The 16,144-nt window shown below is 49.5% G+C and overlaps 5 protein-coding genes across 5 annotated transcripts; 3 read left to right on the forward strand and 2 right to left on the reverse strand.

Moving 5' to 3' along the window:
• Nucleotides 1-1,737: 1,737 nt before the first annotated feature.
• Nucleotides 1,738-4,357, forward strand: RhiXN_01791 (uncharacterized protein; the record flags this gene model as incomplete). Its single annotated transcript, XM_043321610.1, has 9 exons — nucleotides 1,738-2,519; nucleotides 2,910-2,979; nucleotides 3,033-3,078; nucleotides 3,159-3,277; nucleotides 3,330-3,651; nucleotides 3,722-3,738; nucleotides 3,795-3,926; nucleotides 3,982-4,157; nucleotides 4,210-4,357. 9 exons carry the CDS (start codon nucleotides 1,738-1,740, stop codon nucleotides 4,355-4,357), a joined length of 1,812 nt encoding a protein of 603 aa, XP_043187433.1.
• A 978-nt stretch (nucleotides 4,358-5,335) lies between these two features.
• Nucleotides 5,336-7,911, forward strand: RhiXN_01792 (O-acetyltransferase; the record flags this gene model as incomplete). Its single annotated transcript, XM_043321611.1, has 6 exons — nucleotides 5,336-5,891; nucleotides 5,945-6,187; nucleotides 6,236-6,496; nucleotides 6,546-6,758; nucleotides 6,814-7,489; nucleotides 7,545-7,911. 6 exons carry the CDS (start codon nucleotides 5,336-5,338, stop codon nucleotides 7,909-7,911), a joined length of 2,316 nt encoding a protein of 771 aa, XP_043187434.1.
• A 177-nt stretch (nucleotides 7,912-8,088) lies between these two features.
• On the reverse strand, nucleotides 8,089-10,626 carry RhiXN_01793 (uncharacterized protein; the record flags this gene model as incomplete). The annotated part of the gene is made up of 8 exons (XM_043321612.1): nucleotides 8,089-8,954; nucleotides 9,014-9,086; nucleotides 9,144-9,499; nucleotides 9,585-9,710; nucleotides 9,762-9,954; nucleotides 10,040-10,149; nucleotides 10,205-10,513; nucleotides 10,566-10,626. 8 exons carry the CDS (start codon nucleotides 10,624-10,626, stop codon nucleotides 8,089-8,091), a joined length of 2,094 nt encoding a protein of 697 aa, XP_043187435.1.
• A 204-nt stretch (nucleotides 10,627-10,830) lies between these two features.
• On the forward strand, nucleotides 10,831-11,742 carry RhiXN_01794 (Rrp15p domain-containing protein; the record flags this gene model as incomplete). Its single annotated transcript, XM_043321613.1, has 5 exons — nucleotides 10,831-10,941; nucleotides 10,965-11,064; nucleotides 11,116-11,391; nucleotides 11,449-11,625; nucleotides 11,675-11,742. The coding sequence occupies 5 exons, from the start codon at nucleotides 10,831-10,833 to the stop codon at nucleotides 11,740-11,742; spliced, it is 732 nt and encodes a 243-aa protein (XP_043187436.1).
• A 167-nt stretch (nucleotides 11,743-11,909) lies between these two features.
• RhiXN_01795 (Sly1 vesicle trafficking Sec1-like protein) lies at nucleotides 11,910-15,833 on the reverse strand (the record flags this gene model as incomplete). The annotated part of the gene is made up of 12 exons (XM_043321614.1): nucleotides 11,910-12,384; nucleotides 12,436-12,632; nucleotides 12,687-12,861; nucleotides 12,920-12,988; nucleotides 13,039-13,163; nucleotides 13,222-13,337; nucleotides 13,390-13,563; nucleotides 13,612-14,042; nucleotides 14,101-14,342; nucleotides 14,834-15,204; nucleotides 15,260-15,358; nucleotides 15,410-15,833. The coding sequence occupies 12 exons, from the start codon at nucleotides 15,831-15,833 to the stop codon at nucleotides 11,910-11,912; spliced, it is 2,898 nt and encodes a 965-aa protein (XP_043187437.1).
• Nucleotides 15,834-16,144: the final 311 nt, after the last annotated feature.

The following is a 16,144-nucleotide window of genomic DNA, read 5'->3' on the forward strand; positions in this document are numbered from 1 at the left end:
TATTTCGGGATATCATATTCCCCCGGATTACGCACAGTTTATACAAGGTCCGATACAACAGTAACCCAACCTCGGTGTGAGAGCGAACAGCTAGGTGCCATTGATTCATCTCAGAACTCTATTATATGTAGTCATAAAATACCACTGTGCACCCGGTGCGGTTACCCGATTAACCCGAGCCCCGGTCAACGTGAAATCGACTTGCGGGGAACAGTAATGACCTTTAGGCAAGATTGATCCACGCATCATCAGAAGGGGCCAGGAAGAGTAAACTGGTTCTTTTCCACACAGCTTTGGGTTACCATCAACTAGCATCTAGCTAAGTCTAGCTTTGTCCCGTCCAAACAGTTCAGATCTAATTTGCCGGAAGATCCTCGCAAATACTGTGTTATACACTGTCGGTTAGGATAGGGGGAGGTGCGAGCTTATAAGATAAAGTAGATCTCGAGGCCGAAGGACCGAGGCTGGGGCAGTGAGACCAAGCACTGCTTGCATATCACGGTACGACGAGCGCGCGTAGGATGACATAGGTATTCGCGCATATATACTTCCGTACCTGTTTGCAAGCTTAAACAAGTCGACACGCCACCGCACAGCATTCCTCCAGACCGGGCGCTGATCGGGGTCATCAATTTTTTCCTTGGGGAGACCACGATACTTCGAGTAGGTCTATTCCAATGCAAGTCAAAGGGTCAAAATGTAAAAGTTGTTCGAACCTATGAACGTATCAAGACGATATGCGCGCGTAGCGCCTGAAGCGCCTGAAGCCAATTCTAACCGGTGACTCATCGTTAGATCAGTAACAAGGGATCATCAGGGTCTGGCATTCATGAATCGTAACTATATTTGACTGGGTTGGATTGCTTTTCGGAGCCGTGCCGGACCGGAATTGGAACAAAGTCTAAGTATAAGCCATACAAATCTTGGTCACACGACGTAGTTGTGGGGAGCCAATAACCTGAAAAAGTAGTCAGTGGCATTCATGTGCGCTCGCCAATGAAGGCCTGCGACTCAAATTTACACGAAATGGGAGATCGACGGGTTGGTCAGCATCTACCTTCAGTGCCACCACGTGTCAGAATGTTGTATCAGGCACGGTACCCAAAATTCAGGGAGGCAAGAGAGCCACAAAACTGGAACAAACGGAGTCTGGTCGCGTTGCCTGCTCGTCAGAGCCGGCCAAAGCTGTTGAGCTTAAGTAGTTATGCCAACATAAATAGATGCCTGAAACATCAGGGATGAAATGGGGATAGTGCGGATCAAGATTATGCGGGGATTTGCGGTTGGCTGCTTCTCGTCAATTGCTTCGAGCGACGGCATGAGCGCGTGGATGAAGGAAGGCTGTGCCAGAGCGCGTTCGGCAGACCAAAGTCGGCGAGTTGAGTACCGTACCGTCGTTTCGTTACCGAATGTACATTCGGCCCAGCCTAAGGACAACGGCCTGCCGCTTCCGGCCACCGTAAATACTGATCATCCTGGGCGTTCCGTTCCTCCCGCATCTTGCCCCCGCTTTTTTTTTGCTCGTTGGCCGCTGGCGATGGACTTGAGCGTCATTGTTTAACTTAGCATTTTCAAGTCGCGGTTGTAACTCTTGTACCGCACGCACGCCCTTGTGCCTTTTCGCTATTTTCTTTATTTCGCCTCCCATTTGTAGCCTCACCGTATTTCTCGCGTTCCGTTGCACTTTCCCTTCACCCTTGTCGTTGTCGTTGTCCTTGCAAGTACCTTGATCTGCGAATGGACTGTGATCCATCTGGCAGCGGACGCCGTGACCCAACACCACCATCGTACCATACGCCACCACAGGTCTCACCTTATTCAGTCGAGATGGAAGATCCTTCAAGCTATCCCTTCCCAAGTTCACACTTTGCTCAGCCCAACTACCCGTCTGTCCACCCTCAGATGTGGTCCCAGGCTCAACTTCAGCAATTTCAGCTCGCCGGCCGTGCGCGAGATGATCGCCAGTATTTGACTGAAGATCAACGTCGGGAGCTTGACATCCGTGCCGCAATGAACGGTCAGTATACAGGAGTTCCCTATGGTGCGTATTCCGCCGGTTTCAGCTCGCCCCCGGTTGCTCATCCTCGTACTTTCACAGACTCGTCGCCCCAGAATTTGGCCGATTTTTTCAACCCCACGGTCGGCCCGCATTTCCATCCTGGTCCGACAGTTCCTTCCGATCGCCCCCAGACTTTCAATCCCAGCCAGTATGAAGGTCGTCCAGATCCATATGTTCCTGCCAGTTACTACAGCTCGGTCCCTTTCCCGCCAAATCTGTTACCATTCGGTGTTCCAGCCTATCCCTCTTACGGTGGTGTCCCATACTTTCAGTCTGTACCTTCTCAACGGAGGCCGGCGGATGACGACGGTGCATCGATCGATGCACCTACTGCCGAATCCGTCGAAAACGTAGGCAATTGGCTCCAAGCCGGTCCGTTCCCTCCACTTCCAGATGATCCAGCTCTGCAAGGACACGAACCACCCCAGGCGTCTACTAGCTCTAGCGCGAGCTCAGATGTGTATGTTGCAGGTACCGCCGGCCCTCTCGCTCGAGTCCCCCCACATCCTTGCCTCCCGTACGCCCTGGTGCACGCAAGAACAAACGATACATAGTTCAGCGGGATTTTTCGTGCCGACATTGTGCGGACCAAATGGGCACTTTGCTATTGCGGGGTACACGCGATGAATTGGATGTTCGACATGAGTTCGTATACGAATGCAACAAGCACTCTTCCACCCCACCCCCAACCACCCTGGGTCGAAAACGGACGCGTCAGCCCGAAGATATCCGGCTTGCCTGTGTTTGCGACGTTTGTGGTCGAACAAGGGGCCGGGGAGGAATAATTCCTAAAGACCAGGGACAAATGATTGGATTTGCCGTTGAGGTGGTTTGTAAGACCTGCTTCCAGAGGTATCAGCGGTGCAGTGATTGCGGCGGCGGATCAGGCAGGGTCATGGTTGGCAAATGGAGATGCAAAGGTAAAATCATATGCGCCAACAATTCGGTTATTGGTATTCATGTGACTTGACAGAGCTATTTGAGAAAGGCCGTAAGACCTGCAAACTTCCTCACGCTCGGTAAGTGATATGATCACGCGCCCTTGCCTTAGATCTTCATCTCTAACGGGTCTATTCACTTCAGACTTGGCGGTGGTGAGGTCGAGATTGGAACTTGGCGGTCGATGAACTCAAGGATCATCCCGAGTTCGAACAGGTTTTTGGACAATGTAGGAAACTCTGGGAAGATCGTGTACTGGGTAAACTGGGTATCCCTGAGGTATGATGGATTTCTGACACGCGACCCCACTTGACTAAATGCGCATCCTTAGTTCCTGGAGCACGATAGCGATGAGCAATCTCGCACGTATGCCGATCTAGCAGGTATGCTCGAGCGTGGGTATCCGTTTGAGAAGACGCTGGATTATCAATTTGACGAAAACCGGCCTCACCGTCGATACGTCTCATTTGTGTGGCAACGTCTCCGTTCTCGTCGGGAAAAGCAACCCTCAACTCCGACCCCAACGCGAAGCCCTTCAGAAGAATCGAATGATCCCTCGATGGTTCTTGCCCCTCACGTTCGTCGCACCCTGGACTTCAACGTTGAGGGTGCTACGGTTATTTCCATGTACTTGACCGACTGGGATATGCGGAGTGAGTATTGGGGTCCTAAATGTCGTTGATGGGATCAATTCGCTCATTATGTATACCTTGCATTCATCAGCGGGAACTCTCTTCTTGGTGAGTTACTTTGGTCTTCTGACCGGATATCTATCGTGACTGATTCATATCGCTAGCACACTTCGCTCGCCTTCGACACTAACGATATCGATGACAAAGCTGTAATCTCACTCGGTGAAATGGTTCCCCGTATGCTTGCTGAGCGCGAAAAGTGGAACGCGGAGCACCCCTCGGACCCAATCCCGACAGTAAGTACATACGTTCTCGTTCAAGATCGAGTCATAACAAAGTTCAACCCGGCAGCCCCGGCACGTGTGGAATACCTTCCAGAGTTCTAGCTCTCTGCTGACCGCTCGATGGACGGACCTCATGACCAAACGCGGCTTCGTCAACATCGAAGAGTACCTCAGTATTCACACGGACGTGGACCGTCAGGACTTCAACCCGCCCCCATATGGATTCCTATGGCAGATGAGTCAGTGCAGTCCCTGATTATTCTTCTTGTATCCTCACTCATACCGGTTGCTGCAGTCCGGATTGGCGCCCACTTGGGCCAATGCGTCCCGATGCTGTCACAATGTGCAAATTTATTGCCGAGGATCTCGATCCAGTGATTCTCGAACGTATACGCCAAATTGAAATGACGAAGAAAGCAACCCGCAGAAAGCGCTCTACTTAGACGGAGGTTTTTTTCTCTCTTTTTATTCACTTCGATTTCCCTTCAAAAATTGGACTTTGAGCTCGAAGAGCCTTTTTTGCGTTTTTGATTTTTTTCGTTATCCCCTTTCAATTTCGGACTACTTGGACTAATTTTGGACTCTTGGTGGTTACCTCCGCTGACGCTTTCCTTACGACATTGTTCCTTACCCTACGGACATCATCTCTGACTACCACGGACACTCTTTTCACTGCACATCTTCACCACTCGCATGCATTCGTTCTCATTTTTTTCGCGTATTCTCGGACACTTACCTCGGACTAGTTCTTAATTCGGCTGCGTTTACTTGCAGCAGCGTGTATTGCTTACTTACCACTCACTTCTGAACATTGTGAATGCTTGTAGTAGTACTACATTGATAACTTCTATTCGTTTAACATATCTCGCGTGAATTTACTGGCTAAAATTGAAACCAGGCCCATTTACACTTATATTTGGGCATGCTTGGTGCGAGACGCGATCCTGAGTTGCGCGCTTCCAATGGTTCTTGATTCTCATTTCTCAACCACCGGACAACGGCAAGCTAACTCTCGGAGACGGTAACTTTTGCGGCCCAGTCGCACTTGGGATATTTACTTGACAAACGAAACAAAAAAAAGTGACGGAACTGCTAATTCTTGGCCGATATGGCCTCGAGCTCTAAGACCGCGGTTAGTCCGCTCTGGCCGCATTACGCTGCCGCTGGCACAGTCGCCATCGCCGTCGTTCTGGGACTTTTACGTTACTTTTATTTGGTATGTACTTGATGGGTCTACTGTGTCGCGAGCGAAGCGCAAACCTATCACGATTCAGGGTGGCAGGACTCGATTCGATGTGGTGCTCTCTTGAGTACTGGTCAATGGCTGGACACCAAGTTCCGAAACTGGCAGCCAGAGGGTACTGTACATTCAACTTTCGTTCCCTGAAATACGCGTATTGACCCTGCATTGACTAGGCTGCATGGTCCACCAGTACAAAACCAACGACGTTACTCATTGTTTAGCCAGCCAGCGCATTGTTTTTGCTGGAGACTCGATCACGCGTCAGCTATACTACTCGTTTGCACACGCTGCGGATCCGTCATTGCCAAACCGTGCCCCGAGTGATGGCGCAAAGCACAAGGATGCTACCCTACGAACCAAGGGTGGAACCGAATTGCTATTCTATTGGGATCCCTTTCTTAACGGTACAAACTCCCTGGATTTACTCCAATCGAGCAACAGATTAGGAAGGCCAGCACTTGCAGTCTTTGGGTCCGGTCTTTGGTATCTACGTCACCGCGACTCTGGTGGAATTGCTGCTTGGGAAGCTATGATCGATAAAACCTATTCCATCATATCCCAGAATGCCGATAACATTGCAGACCAGATTATTTGGCTACCCGTGGAGAACCCAGTGTCCTCGAAATTATCTTCTGAGAGATCAGCGACTATCCACCCAGCGGACGTCGAGGCTATGAATTCAGACTTGGTTCACCGAGTGACTCCGCCTCCACCATCGTTTTCATTCACGTCGAGTATGTGGTTCCTTCGAAGCCTTCTAAGAGGAAAGTTCCGATTAGCCTACCAGTTGCATTTAACCTCATGCTTGACGATTCGCAAACCAAAGACGGTCTCCACTTTTCCGATCCTATTCTCAAGGCGCAAGCAAATTTGTTGCTGAACTTACGATGCAATGATCTACTCCCGAAACGGTTCCCGTTAGACAAAACATGCTGCAGTAGTTACCCAAGGCCTCCATTTTTGGAGCTGCTAGTTCTCTTCGTATTGTTAGCATGGGGCCCCTTGGCTCGGCTCGTTGCGAAGCATAATGGTACGTAGCATCTTCGCAGCAAGTACACGACGTTGACATTTGTTCTAGCTTCAGGAACAGTAGCTGCCTTTTTCCCAGCTGAAGACATTGTTATGCCCATGTTCATTTTCGGTGTTGCATGTTCGCTGCTATTCTTTGCTGATCGCACTGGTATATGGCTCAAAGAGCATAAACAATTCGATCCGTGGGCTTTTGGTGGACTTTCAGCCCTTGCGCTAGTTACTGGACTCGCCACTATGAAACGCGCCGACAAAGATCTTGGATTTCTCAACCGTGAACAAACAGACGAATGGAAAGGATGGATGCAACGTACGCATATTTACTGTAGACCGCGTTTCGCGAACTCATCACTTCTCAGTCGCTATCTTGATTTATCATTATTTTGGAGCATCTAAAATATCGGGAATTTACAATCCAATTCGGGTGCTCGTTGCCGCCTATCTTTTCATGACTGGTTACGGGCATACCACGTTCTATCTCAAAAAGGCAGACTTTGGATTTTCACGCGTTGCTCAGATTCTAGTGCGTCTGAACCTTCTAACGATCGCGCTCGCCTATGCTATGAACACCGGTCAGTGCGGTCAGATGTTCTGATAGTACTTTCTCTGATGGCTTCATATTCATAGATTACATTAGTTATTACTTTGCACCGCTGGTTTCCTGGTGGTACCTAATAATATACTTCACGCTATTTGTTGGCGCGAAGTACAATGATCGGACAGCCTTTGTTCTGGCTAAGATAACCGTTTCGATGGCACTGCATACATGGTTCATGCATGAATCATGGATTCTGAAGGAGCTATTTGAGATACTGGAGGGCACATTCCAGATTGAATGGGTGGCTCGTGAATGGAACTTCCGTGTTACTCTGGACCAGTTTATTGTCTACGTAGGGATGCTTACCGCCATCGCCTTCCTCAAGATTCGCGAGATCCGACTGACTGATCATCCAAGTTGGCCCTTGGCCTCACGCTGTGCTATTGGAGCCTCTGTATTCAGTCTCTTCTGGTTCTTCTGGTTCGAGCTTACTCGTACGGATAAATTTGCCTACAATGCCTGGCATCCTTACGTCTCGGCTATCCCGGTACTCGCATTCGTGATTTTGCGCAACGCAAACACCGCCCTCAGGTCTTCTTCCTCGAGAGTCTTTGCTTTCATAGGGACTTGTTCCCTAGAGACTTTTATTATGCAATACCACTTTTGGCTGGCCGGAGACACCAAAGGCGTTTTACTTGTCATTCCTGGCACAGCATGGCGGCCGCTGAATATGGTGATAACCACTGTCATGTTCATTTGGCTTAGGTGCGTGCTGTCACAACAGTACAACATTATAATGCATTGAGCCTTTCTTTCATAGCCATAAAGTTGCCGAAGCCACTGGGGTACTGACGGCGTGGATCTGTGGCACACGGAAGAAGACACTGCCTACGTCTAATCCACCTGCAGCGAACAATGCTCAGCCTGAGTCTATTCCGCTCACTTCGGATATTGGGGATCAGGTGGCGTCAGGTGTGGATCAGCCGAGGTCTGACGTAGACACCGAGCGGGGGAGCGGGCGCACGCCAGGTCGTTGGTTGGACAGGCTTGCTGATGGGCCTGCCGGTCCAACCAAATCCAACTTTGGTAATGCGATACAACAATATATTCGGGGATTACCAGGGAAATTAGCTGCTTGTATGCTTGTGCTTTGGGCATTGAACCTTGCATGGCCGACAAAGCCATAAAATGGCCCTCCATTCAGAAAGAAGATTTCATTCGGTCGAAATAGGGTTTTGGATTTCGTGGTTTGTTGTAGAATCCCTTATTGACTAGATATACCATGTGTACATACGCTTTTCAAGAGCTTGTCTCGAGATGCTCACTGATTAATCCATATTTGCGCTTGCGAGCCACGTTGGTATTCAAGTATCCTTTTCTTTATTATTGTTACTGGTGAGAGATACAGTTCGCCCGGCTGTACATCGTTTCCGGTTAGGGTGTATGCTCGTCGATTGCTTCCCCCGCTCTCCCCTAGTTGACATGTTTTCTGGACATGGCTGCACCCTCTTACCCAGCTTCGACTCCCTACGGCGAAGAGACCTAGCCGTTGCAGTAAACTTCCGGTTCTCTATCCCTTTGTTTCGGAGATACTCTAAATGGGATTGGGTAGGCAGAGCGCTCTGTCCAACCCAAGGCGCCTTGGGTTCCGACGGAGGCGACTGGGACTGTTTGCCACCATCTGTGCGCGTCAAACTTTCTCGTTTGAGCATGTTATGCGCCAGGTCAAATTTCTCCTCGTCAATTGCATATCGTGCAATTATGCGGCGTACCGCACCGTTTTCCACCTGCGGGCCATACTTGGCTCGGAGCTCGAGTAGGGTGTGAAATGCGATAGGACCCCGATTGTGTCGTTTACGCAAGTTTTGAAGTAAAGCGCAGGTAAGACTTGGGTCAGGCGTAAGTCCCAGAGAGCGGTTGTGCTGAAGAAGAGAATCGAATAGTTGGTACTGCTCCATAAACAAGTGGGCGCTAGGGTGGCCCCGTGGAGGCCGGATAACATGGCACAAAATAGCCCGACAGTACCGAATATTGGCAGGAGTAGGGAATTCAAGAGACTCGAGTAGCTTCCTACAAAGTTGCAAAGCTTGTTCGTGGAGTCCGGTATTGACTAAGAGCCGCACAACATTGTATGCAATTCTAGGCGAGCGACTGATAACATCGACGGTGACCCCAGTGGGAAAAAGTTTCCAACACGATTCGCCATCATCATCGTATCCTCTACAGTTGTCTTCTTCGTGATATGAAATGCAAGAGCTCGGCAAAGATATCCAAGGGCGCTCGACTCACAGCCCCATCTATCCATAGTTTTTCGGCGAGCTGATGGCCTGTTCCCACCGTCGGGATTGTATATGCGCTCGCACTACAAGCTGCTCGTTCTCTTGTTCCAGACTGTCCCAGTCGCGCGAAGCTGAGATACAATCTGAGAAGAATATGGAACAGGAGCGACTCTGGACGCATGGGCGAGTAAAATGTTGTACGACTCGGCAGATTGGAGGGTAGGATACTGGGTGTGGGTTACAATCAGTCGAGGAAGGGAAGCTGGCGGTTCGGTTGACTGAATTAGATAACGAAGGGCGTTGCAAAGTTCGTTCTGAGTGGCGGGAGCGGGAATAAGAATATACGGAGCGTCTATATCAGATGAAACTTCATGTATGAAGGGCGATTTTTTCGGAGGAGGCCGTGGGTTCGGACGTTCCACTTTGTCTTTTGGTACGCTTGCCGGCTTTAGTTTGCCCTGAGCACGAGCTGTGTTGCGCCTACCATGTGTTCGACCTAAGAGTGCCGAGTTTTCATGTAAGCAAAATGACAGCCAATTAATCAATACTCCACCAACCTCAGCATATCGAGACAGGCTTACGTTTCAGTCCCCGTTTCGTTGCGGTTGCATATCCCCGGGAGAATACAAGAAGAGAGGGATGAAAGGCTGGTTGAAAGAATGATACCGATGAATTTGGAAGTGGTGAGGGATATTGATTTGCTGCCTCTAATATTAGAATGTTTCTAATGTCAATGAATAGGTCACCTCAAAACGCACCACAAAACCGCCTGATAGTTCCGCTCATAGCCGACCGGGGACGCGGGCGAATCTCTGAGACCGTTGCCAGCATCCATATAGTCCACAACTTCCAGAAAGACGGGCGAACAGGTGGTTTCTCTGTTTCTGCCATCCCAGTGTGGTCACCAACTTGCTTCCCCAGCGATGGATCTGTGTACTGGTCGAGAGCATCCTACGGCTCGAAGGTACGACAACCGGTTCCTTGAAGCGCGCGAGAATAATTTTGACGGTGACTCCAGCGGCGTTTCATACCTGACCGCTGAGCCAGCACTGGGATTAACGGAAGTCTCCATGTCGGTAGACGATGCTGATGCTTCAAAGTTGTGTTCGGCAGGCTCAGGAAGTGTTTTAAACCGTTCGATATTATCTTCGTGTGAGTAGAATGTTTAGTGATAGATTTGACTTGGATATTATTTACTTACCTTTGGCGGCAGCCATCCATCGGTGAAACGTATGCGCCGCAGGCTCCATCGCAACCTTTGCCTCAAAAGATGACGTACTAACGAATGAAGAGGCGTTCCCGATGCAATCCGAGAATAGCTCTTTTTGCTTGCTAAGTTTGGCCGTCTGTCGATGTGTGCGAGTTGTAGAGGGGCCAGCCGTCTGCTTACTCTCGTCCGTTGAAACATTTCCCGACTCGATGAGGTTAGAAGGCGGGGGAGAGCGGGAAGTGGGTTGACATAGGGCGATGTGTGGGTCGACTGAAGCCCGGGCCAAGTCGGGAACGAAGTCTGAGAGTCTTGTGCTTGCGACTGAGCTGGGCTCCCGAAGCGTTCAGCAAACGATGATTGGGTGTCCGATCGCCCTTTCCTCGAGATTTCGAGCTGATGGATGCAGCGAACATTCGGTGGTAGAAAATGGGGGTACGATGCGCATACTGCATCCATGAGCTAGCCCGGTCTTATAGATCGAGAAAGTTGCAATTGTAGAGGTGAACAAATTAAGCGCTAAGCGCTTGAGGCGTATCTGTCTACATTGGAAATACATTTTGAAGACTGCATCGACCACCCACACATTAACCACTACACCTTCACTATTAAACATTGTCATGGCCCCTGTAACAAAGCGAGCTCGTAATGAAACCAAAGGCAAAATAAAAACCAAAGGCAACTCTGATTCGGAAGATTCATCTCCACAAGAGGATTTGGTAGAGCCTCAAGTGACGAAGACTCATTGAACCAGAGCGATGAAGATGAGGACGAGGATGTTAGCGGGAACAGCTCGACGGATACCGAAACAGAAATAAGCCGAGCCCGTAACACCAAATCGAAGAAAACCTTGAGTGAGTGTATTGCTACCAGTTCTATGGCCTAAACTTTGAGACCTTGACCAGAACGAAAGCACCGGGCTACGTCCCCCACCGCATTTGGTGGCACATTGGAAGCCCTGCTGGCTACATCCGTTCCCAGTAATATACAGCCTGGAGCACCTCTTGCATTGAAGCCAAGCATTGCAAGGAAAAAGAATGATGAGAAACTAGAGCTAAAAGCCAAGCGTATTCTCGAGTCTGAGAAGAAAGAGAGAGAGGAAAAGGGAAGGGTGCAAGATGTCATAGGGGGGTGGGATAACCAAAACGAAAGGTCGCTTCGCAAAGTAGCTCAGCGCGGAGGTATTTACTATTCGTGGTTTCGTTCTCTCTCGCTTGCTCATCTACTTTCTCGCCCAGTTGTGCATTTATTCAACGCAATACAGCAGGCCCAATCAGCCTCAGCTGCAACACTGGAAGAGAACAAAAAGCTCCGTGGCTCTGGGAAGCCTACACTCCCAGCACCAAGTCCCCACGAAATTGGGAGAAACAAACCCGGGAACAAAAACAAAAACAAAGCTATAGGAAAGGATGCAGGTAAGTTGTATTAACTATTTCACGGATCAAGACAACTCATTGTTCTTAGCTGGTGGTCTCGATAAAAATAGTTTCTTAGACGCGATTCGCTCTGGTGGTGTTGTACGACAATCATAAAAATCTACGGGCTGGCACTTGAATCGTTTTATACCCATTTGTACACCATATTAATAACAATGAATCCACTTGATATACACAGCACGTCTACATTATGAAGCATACAACCCACTACCAACCCAATCACTACGCTCAGGTGCTTTCCGCGCCCAATAGAGAAAGGACCTTCATGAATCCTTCAGGATTCTCAATTTCAGTACTACCATATATAACCCTCTTTCCTGGTACCCAATTGTGTTGCTCGCTTGCCTCCCAGCCCATTCTTGCAAGTTTGTATATTCGACATACCCACCACCGCCCACAACAAAGACAATTGCCTCGGCGTGTCCCATACGCTTAGCCTTTCCAGCCTGTTGGCGGGGCGCACGAGGGTCAAGGAACAGATAGTCGTCTGTGTCTTGCAGAGCTTGATTGGAAGCAACGGCGGGGTCCATAATAGCCTCGACCACCCGGGTGAGAGCGAGGTCTTTGGAGGTAGGGAGGAAGTTTTTGACTCCAGACAGGAGATTGTCGAATCCTCCCTCTTTGAGGCGGTCAGTAAGTCTGTTGCCGAGGGCACTGAACCCGCGGAATAGTTCTCCTCCCTGGCTTGGTGCTTGGACAGGGGCAGCAAGGGTGGTCATGCGACTAATGTCACGAACTCTGCGAAGGATAAGTACGATAAGCTAAATCTAATTCATTTAAACAACTTACTTCTTGACGTAGTCTAGTACAAGAGTGTCTGAACCCGCTGCCTTCAACTCCTTCTCCAACTCGGCCAAATCTTCTTTCGAGACTTGATGATCGGGTACAGAGAGGAAATAGACGAGAACGAGGCGGAGTTTGTCTTCTGGAGAAGGTGTGCCAGTTTCAGGCTTTCCGCGAAGTACCTCAAGTATACTGGCGGTAGTCTATGAAGATTGTTCAAGCAAAGAAATCAAAATTATACGCTCCAAGAGACGCACCTGTTTGGCAGCTGCATCCTCAGTCTGGAACAATTCGTCGAGCGTTCGTGATTTGATGGCAGTGAGCAACGCCGTCGCAATGTTCATGTGAGTATCGAGTGTCTGCTTTCGGGCCGTAAGTTCTGGAAGTGCCGTAATTGCTGTCTTGAGATGCTTCGCGTTGCTGGAAAGATCCCTGCAAGACAAACCCTATCTCACTAAGAGTCGTAATATACTGTACTGCTCGTACGCACATTTGTCCTACATCGTTAACATCACTGATTCCTGTGGACCGAGTAATCTCTGCGGCGTCTTGCTTATACCTAGTATGTGAACTGTTAGAAACAATGTTTCATTATATGTATGCGCGTACCGATTAAGTTCAGTGTCGATATCTTCAGCAACTTGAGGGAAAGGATTCGCAGCATTCTTAGCCCAGAAGAAATCCTTTTGGTCAAGGTCATACGTCTTCTTTTGGGTCCTTCCTCCTTCTGTTGTCTAGAATTATGGGGCATATCATTGTGCCAGAGAGGTTGAGAAACAGCAATCAACTTACTGACATGGAAACTCTACTGAGTCTCATATCCATCACGTCATGCACAAGGGCCTGGTAAGTCCAAGAGTGCGAGAGCATCGGGACTAAGTCCAGATTACGGTCCCAAAGAATAAGAACTAGAAGGCGAGCTCAGTGTCATACTCAAATAGGAAGTTTGCAACTACTTACCAGGTCTCGAAAGCCCTCCCAATCCAGACCCTTCCGCTTGGGCAAAAAGACCTGGCCCTCCACTGGAGCGTGCAGATCCAGAACCGTGTAGATGATCCCGAATTTTTGATTCCAACTTTCTCGCAACCATTTCTGCAGCGTTGCCTCTGGGAGAACGAATATAGGGTACTTGTCCTGTAGCGCGTGTCAGTATATAAGCTTAAAGCATAGTTCCAAACACACCAAGAGTTACAATTACAGAAAACAAGCTGCTAGCGATTCGGTCCACCTCGTTCTCGATATCTTCTTCGGTTGCTTTGGGCGAGTTCAGAAGTGCGTAAGAATTCCCTGATGACCCAGATCCTCCCGCTTCTGATTGCGCTACGGACTTTCCCTTTGGTGGAAGAAGAGAAAACAGAGAGGGGGAAGGAACTAAAAAGTCTAGATATTGGTCGAGAACTTGTGCGACCAGTTCGGTTGTACCGTCTCGAGCAACTAGAGCCGCAAACTCTTCAAGGATCGCTCGAGGAAGGGGAGACGTGAAGGAGACGTGTGTGGATTCGTAGAGTGATTGCGAGAGATCCTCGGCAATACGTTGAACATTAGCGAGGGTGGGTGCAACCAAATACACGGCGGGCACATCAGGTAGGGCTGGACGATGAGAATGCAATTGACTACCAGAATATAGAATTAGTGCACACAGGAAATGACTTGCGTGGTGGAGCTACTCACACGTGAAGCGTCACCCCTGAATCACGCAAGTCCTGCACCCTCAATACGGTGGCTATCACGTCCTTTGATTGCTCATCTAGTACAAGCACTTTCCACACTGGTGCGGCGGCCTGAGCTTGTTGCGCCGGAGTTCCCGGGCGTGATATTATTGCTGCCTGTGATTGTGAGTTTGGAGAGGACGTCAAGTTGAGGACATTTTGTAAGGCCTTTGTCTGAATCTTTTGGAGTGTGTCTGGCACACCCTGTGTGATGGAAGATGCGTAAGTTTCTAACAGCGATTACGACATCCAGTCCCACCGTTTTTAAAGACATAGTAATATCTCTACTTCAGTCTTTCGAGTCTATAAATAAGGACGCTGGGTTGCTGCACGCGCAATAATTTGGTGGAGTGAGTATTTTGGTAAGAAGTGGGCGTGTCAGACACGACATAGGTAAAGTAACACAGCCACACGGCTCGAAGAACCCTCGATTTCAGATCCAACGCGCCGCATATGTACACTCGAAATGCGATTCCAACCGGGTATATCTACAGCACACGTATAAATATAGTAAATATAAGCGGTTCAAGAACAATCGTTCATGGAATAAATCCAGTCCAATCACTCTCTCCTGGCCCTCCCTGGACGAGGAGGAAGACCAATCCGGGGGCGTGGTGGAGGACTTGCAACTGGGTATGTCTCTGGCTGTGATTCAGTTACAAGTGCTGGGGTGGGGCGCGAGCCTCCCTTTGTACGATAGGCCCGCGCTTTGCGTCCCGCATTGTTCTTAACCGGGTGGCCGCACGCGTCGGAGCGGGAGCCTCATCGTCGAACGTTCTAGCCCTCGTTGGTTCCCTCGGAGGAGCATGCTGTGGCGACATGTATGCGCCTTCATGCCTCGCATTTGAACGAACGGGGGCAGTGGATTCATGGGGCAAGATCGAGCTACCTTTCTCGTATTGAACGTCATCAGACTCGGGCCCGCGACGAGCATGGCTCCGCCCCACTTGACGCTCTATATCACTGAAAAGCCAAGACGGCAACTGGCGTGGGTCGCTCGCTTGCTTGATGTAATGTTTCTTGAGTGCCGTTGTGATTCGAGAATCTTGACCGGGAGGAGTATCGGCTAGACGGGATCTTTTGTCAGAAGATATCGGCGGTTACAATGAGACTTGACTAACGTTCCGGAAGATCTTCCTTGGCTTCCCATGCTTTCCCTACGTTCACGCTTAGGCCCCCTGCAACTGCTGCCATACGAGACCAGAGGGTATTGGTCGCATCTATTTGGATTTGATTCGGAACTCATGTTCATATAGCATTAATTAACGCACCAGAAGATTCGGAATGTTCCGGGGAAGGTGCCCTTTCCTCATGATTACTGGAGGGAGCTATATTGCTTCCTTTCCAACCGACGTAGTCCCATAGAGATGATGGGGCAGTAGACGCAGCGGACACCACAGAACTTCCACTGCTGGTGGAGCTTACGCTGGATTGCACAGAATGTCGCGACGAGGTAGATGGCAAGGGTGGTGTCTCTTCAATACGACGTGAACGGAAAGGGTTATCGGTTCCCTGGCGAGGGACAGAGCGACTCCGCTGAGACTGGGAGGTCGCGCGATATTGGCTGCCAGCTGAAGTTGAAGTTGAATCATCCTGTGCCCGAATAACAGGTTCTCGTCCACGGATTGTCGAGTCAGATCGAAGTGGCCGAACAGAACTGGGTATACCAGGTGGTCTACGAGTGCTGAGGCTCATGACAAATTCGTAGCAGATAAAAGATTGCTATAAAATGTGAAAGAGATCTAGCCCAGCTAGCAACGTCGAGCACCAGGCTCTGCCAGACGATGAAAAAAAAACGAGAGGAAAGAGGGGAGGTCGAGGACCGGAAGAAGAACACTTTCCCTTGGACGACTGCAGTACGACAGTCGGCACAGAGTAACAAAGTTCCGTGTCGCCATCGTTATTATTCTTCCTTGGTGATTTCACAGCCCAGACAAATTCTAAACCAATTTAAGAAAGCTGCTCATCACGTGTGTATGATCGGACCGCTACCTGACATCCACCGC

Source organism: Rhizoctonia solani, chromosome 16 (genome assembly GCF_016906535.1).
Source record: "Rhizoctonia solani chromosome 16, complete sequence".
Taxonomy (NCBI): Eukaryota; Fungi; Basidiomycota; class Agaricomycetes; order Cantharellales; family Ceratobasidiaceae; genus Rhizoctonia; species Rhizoctonia solani.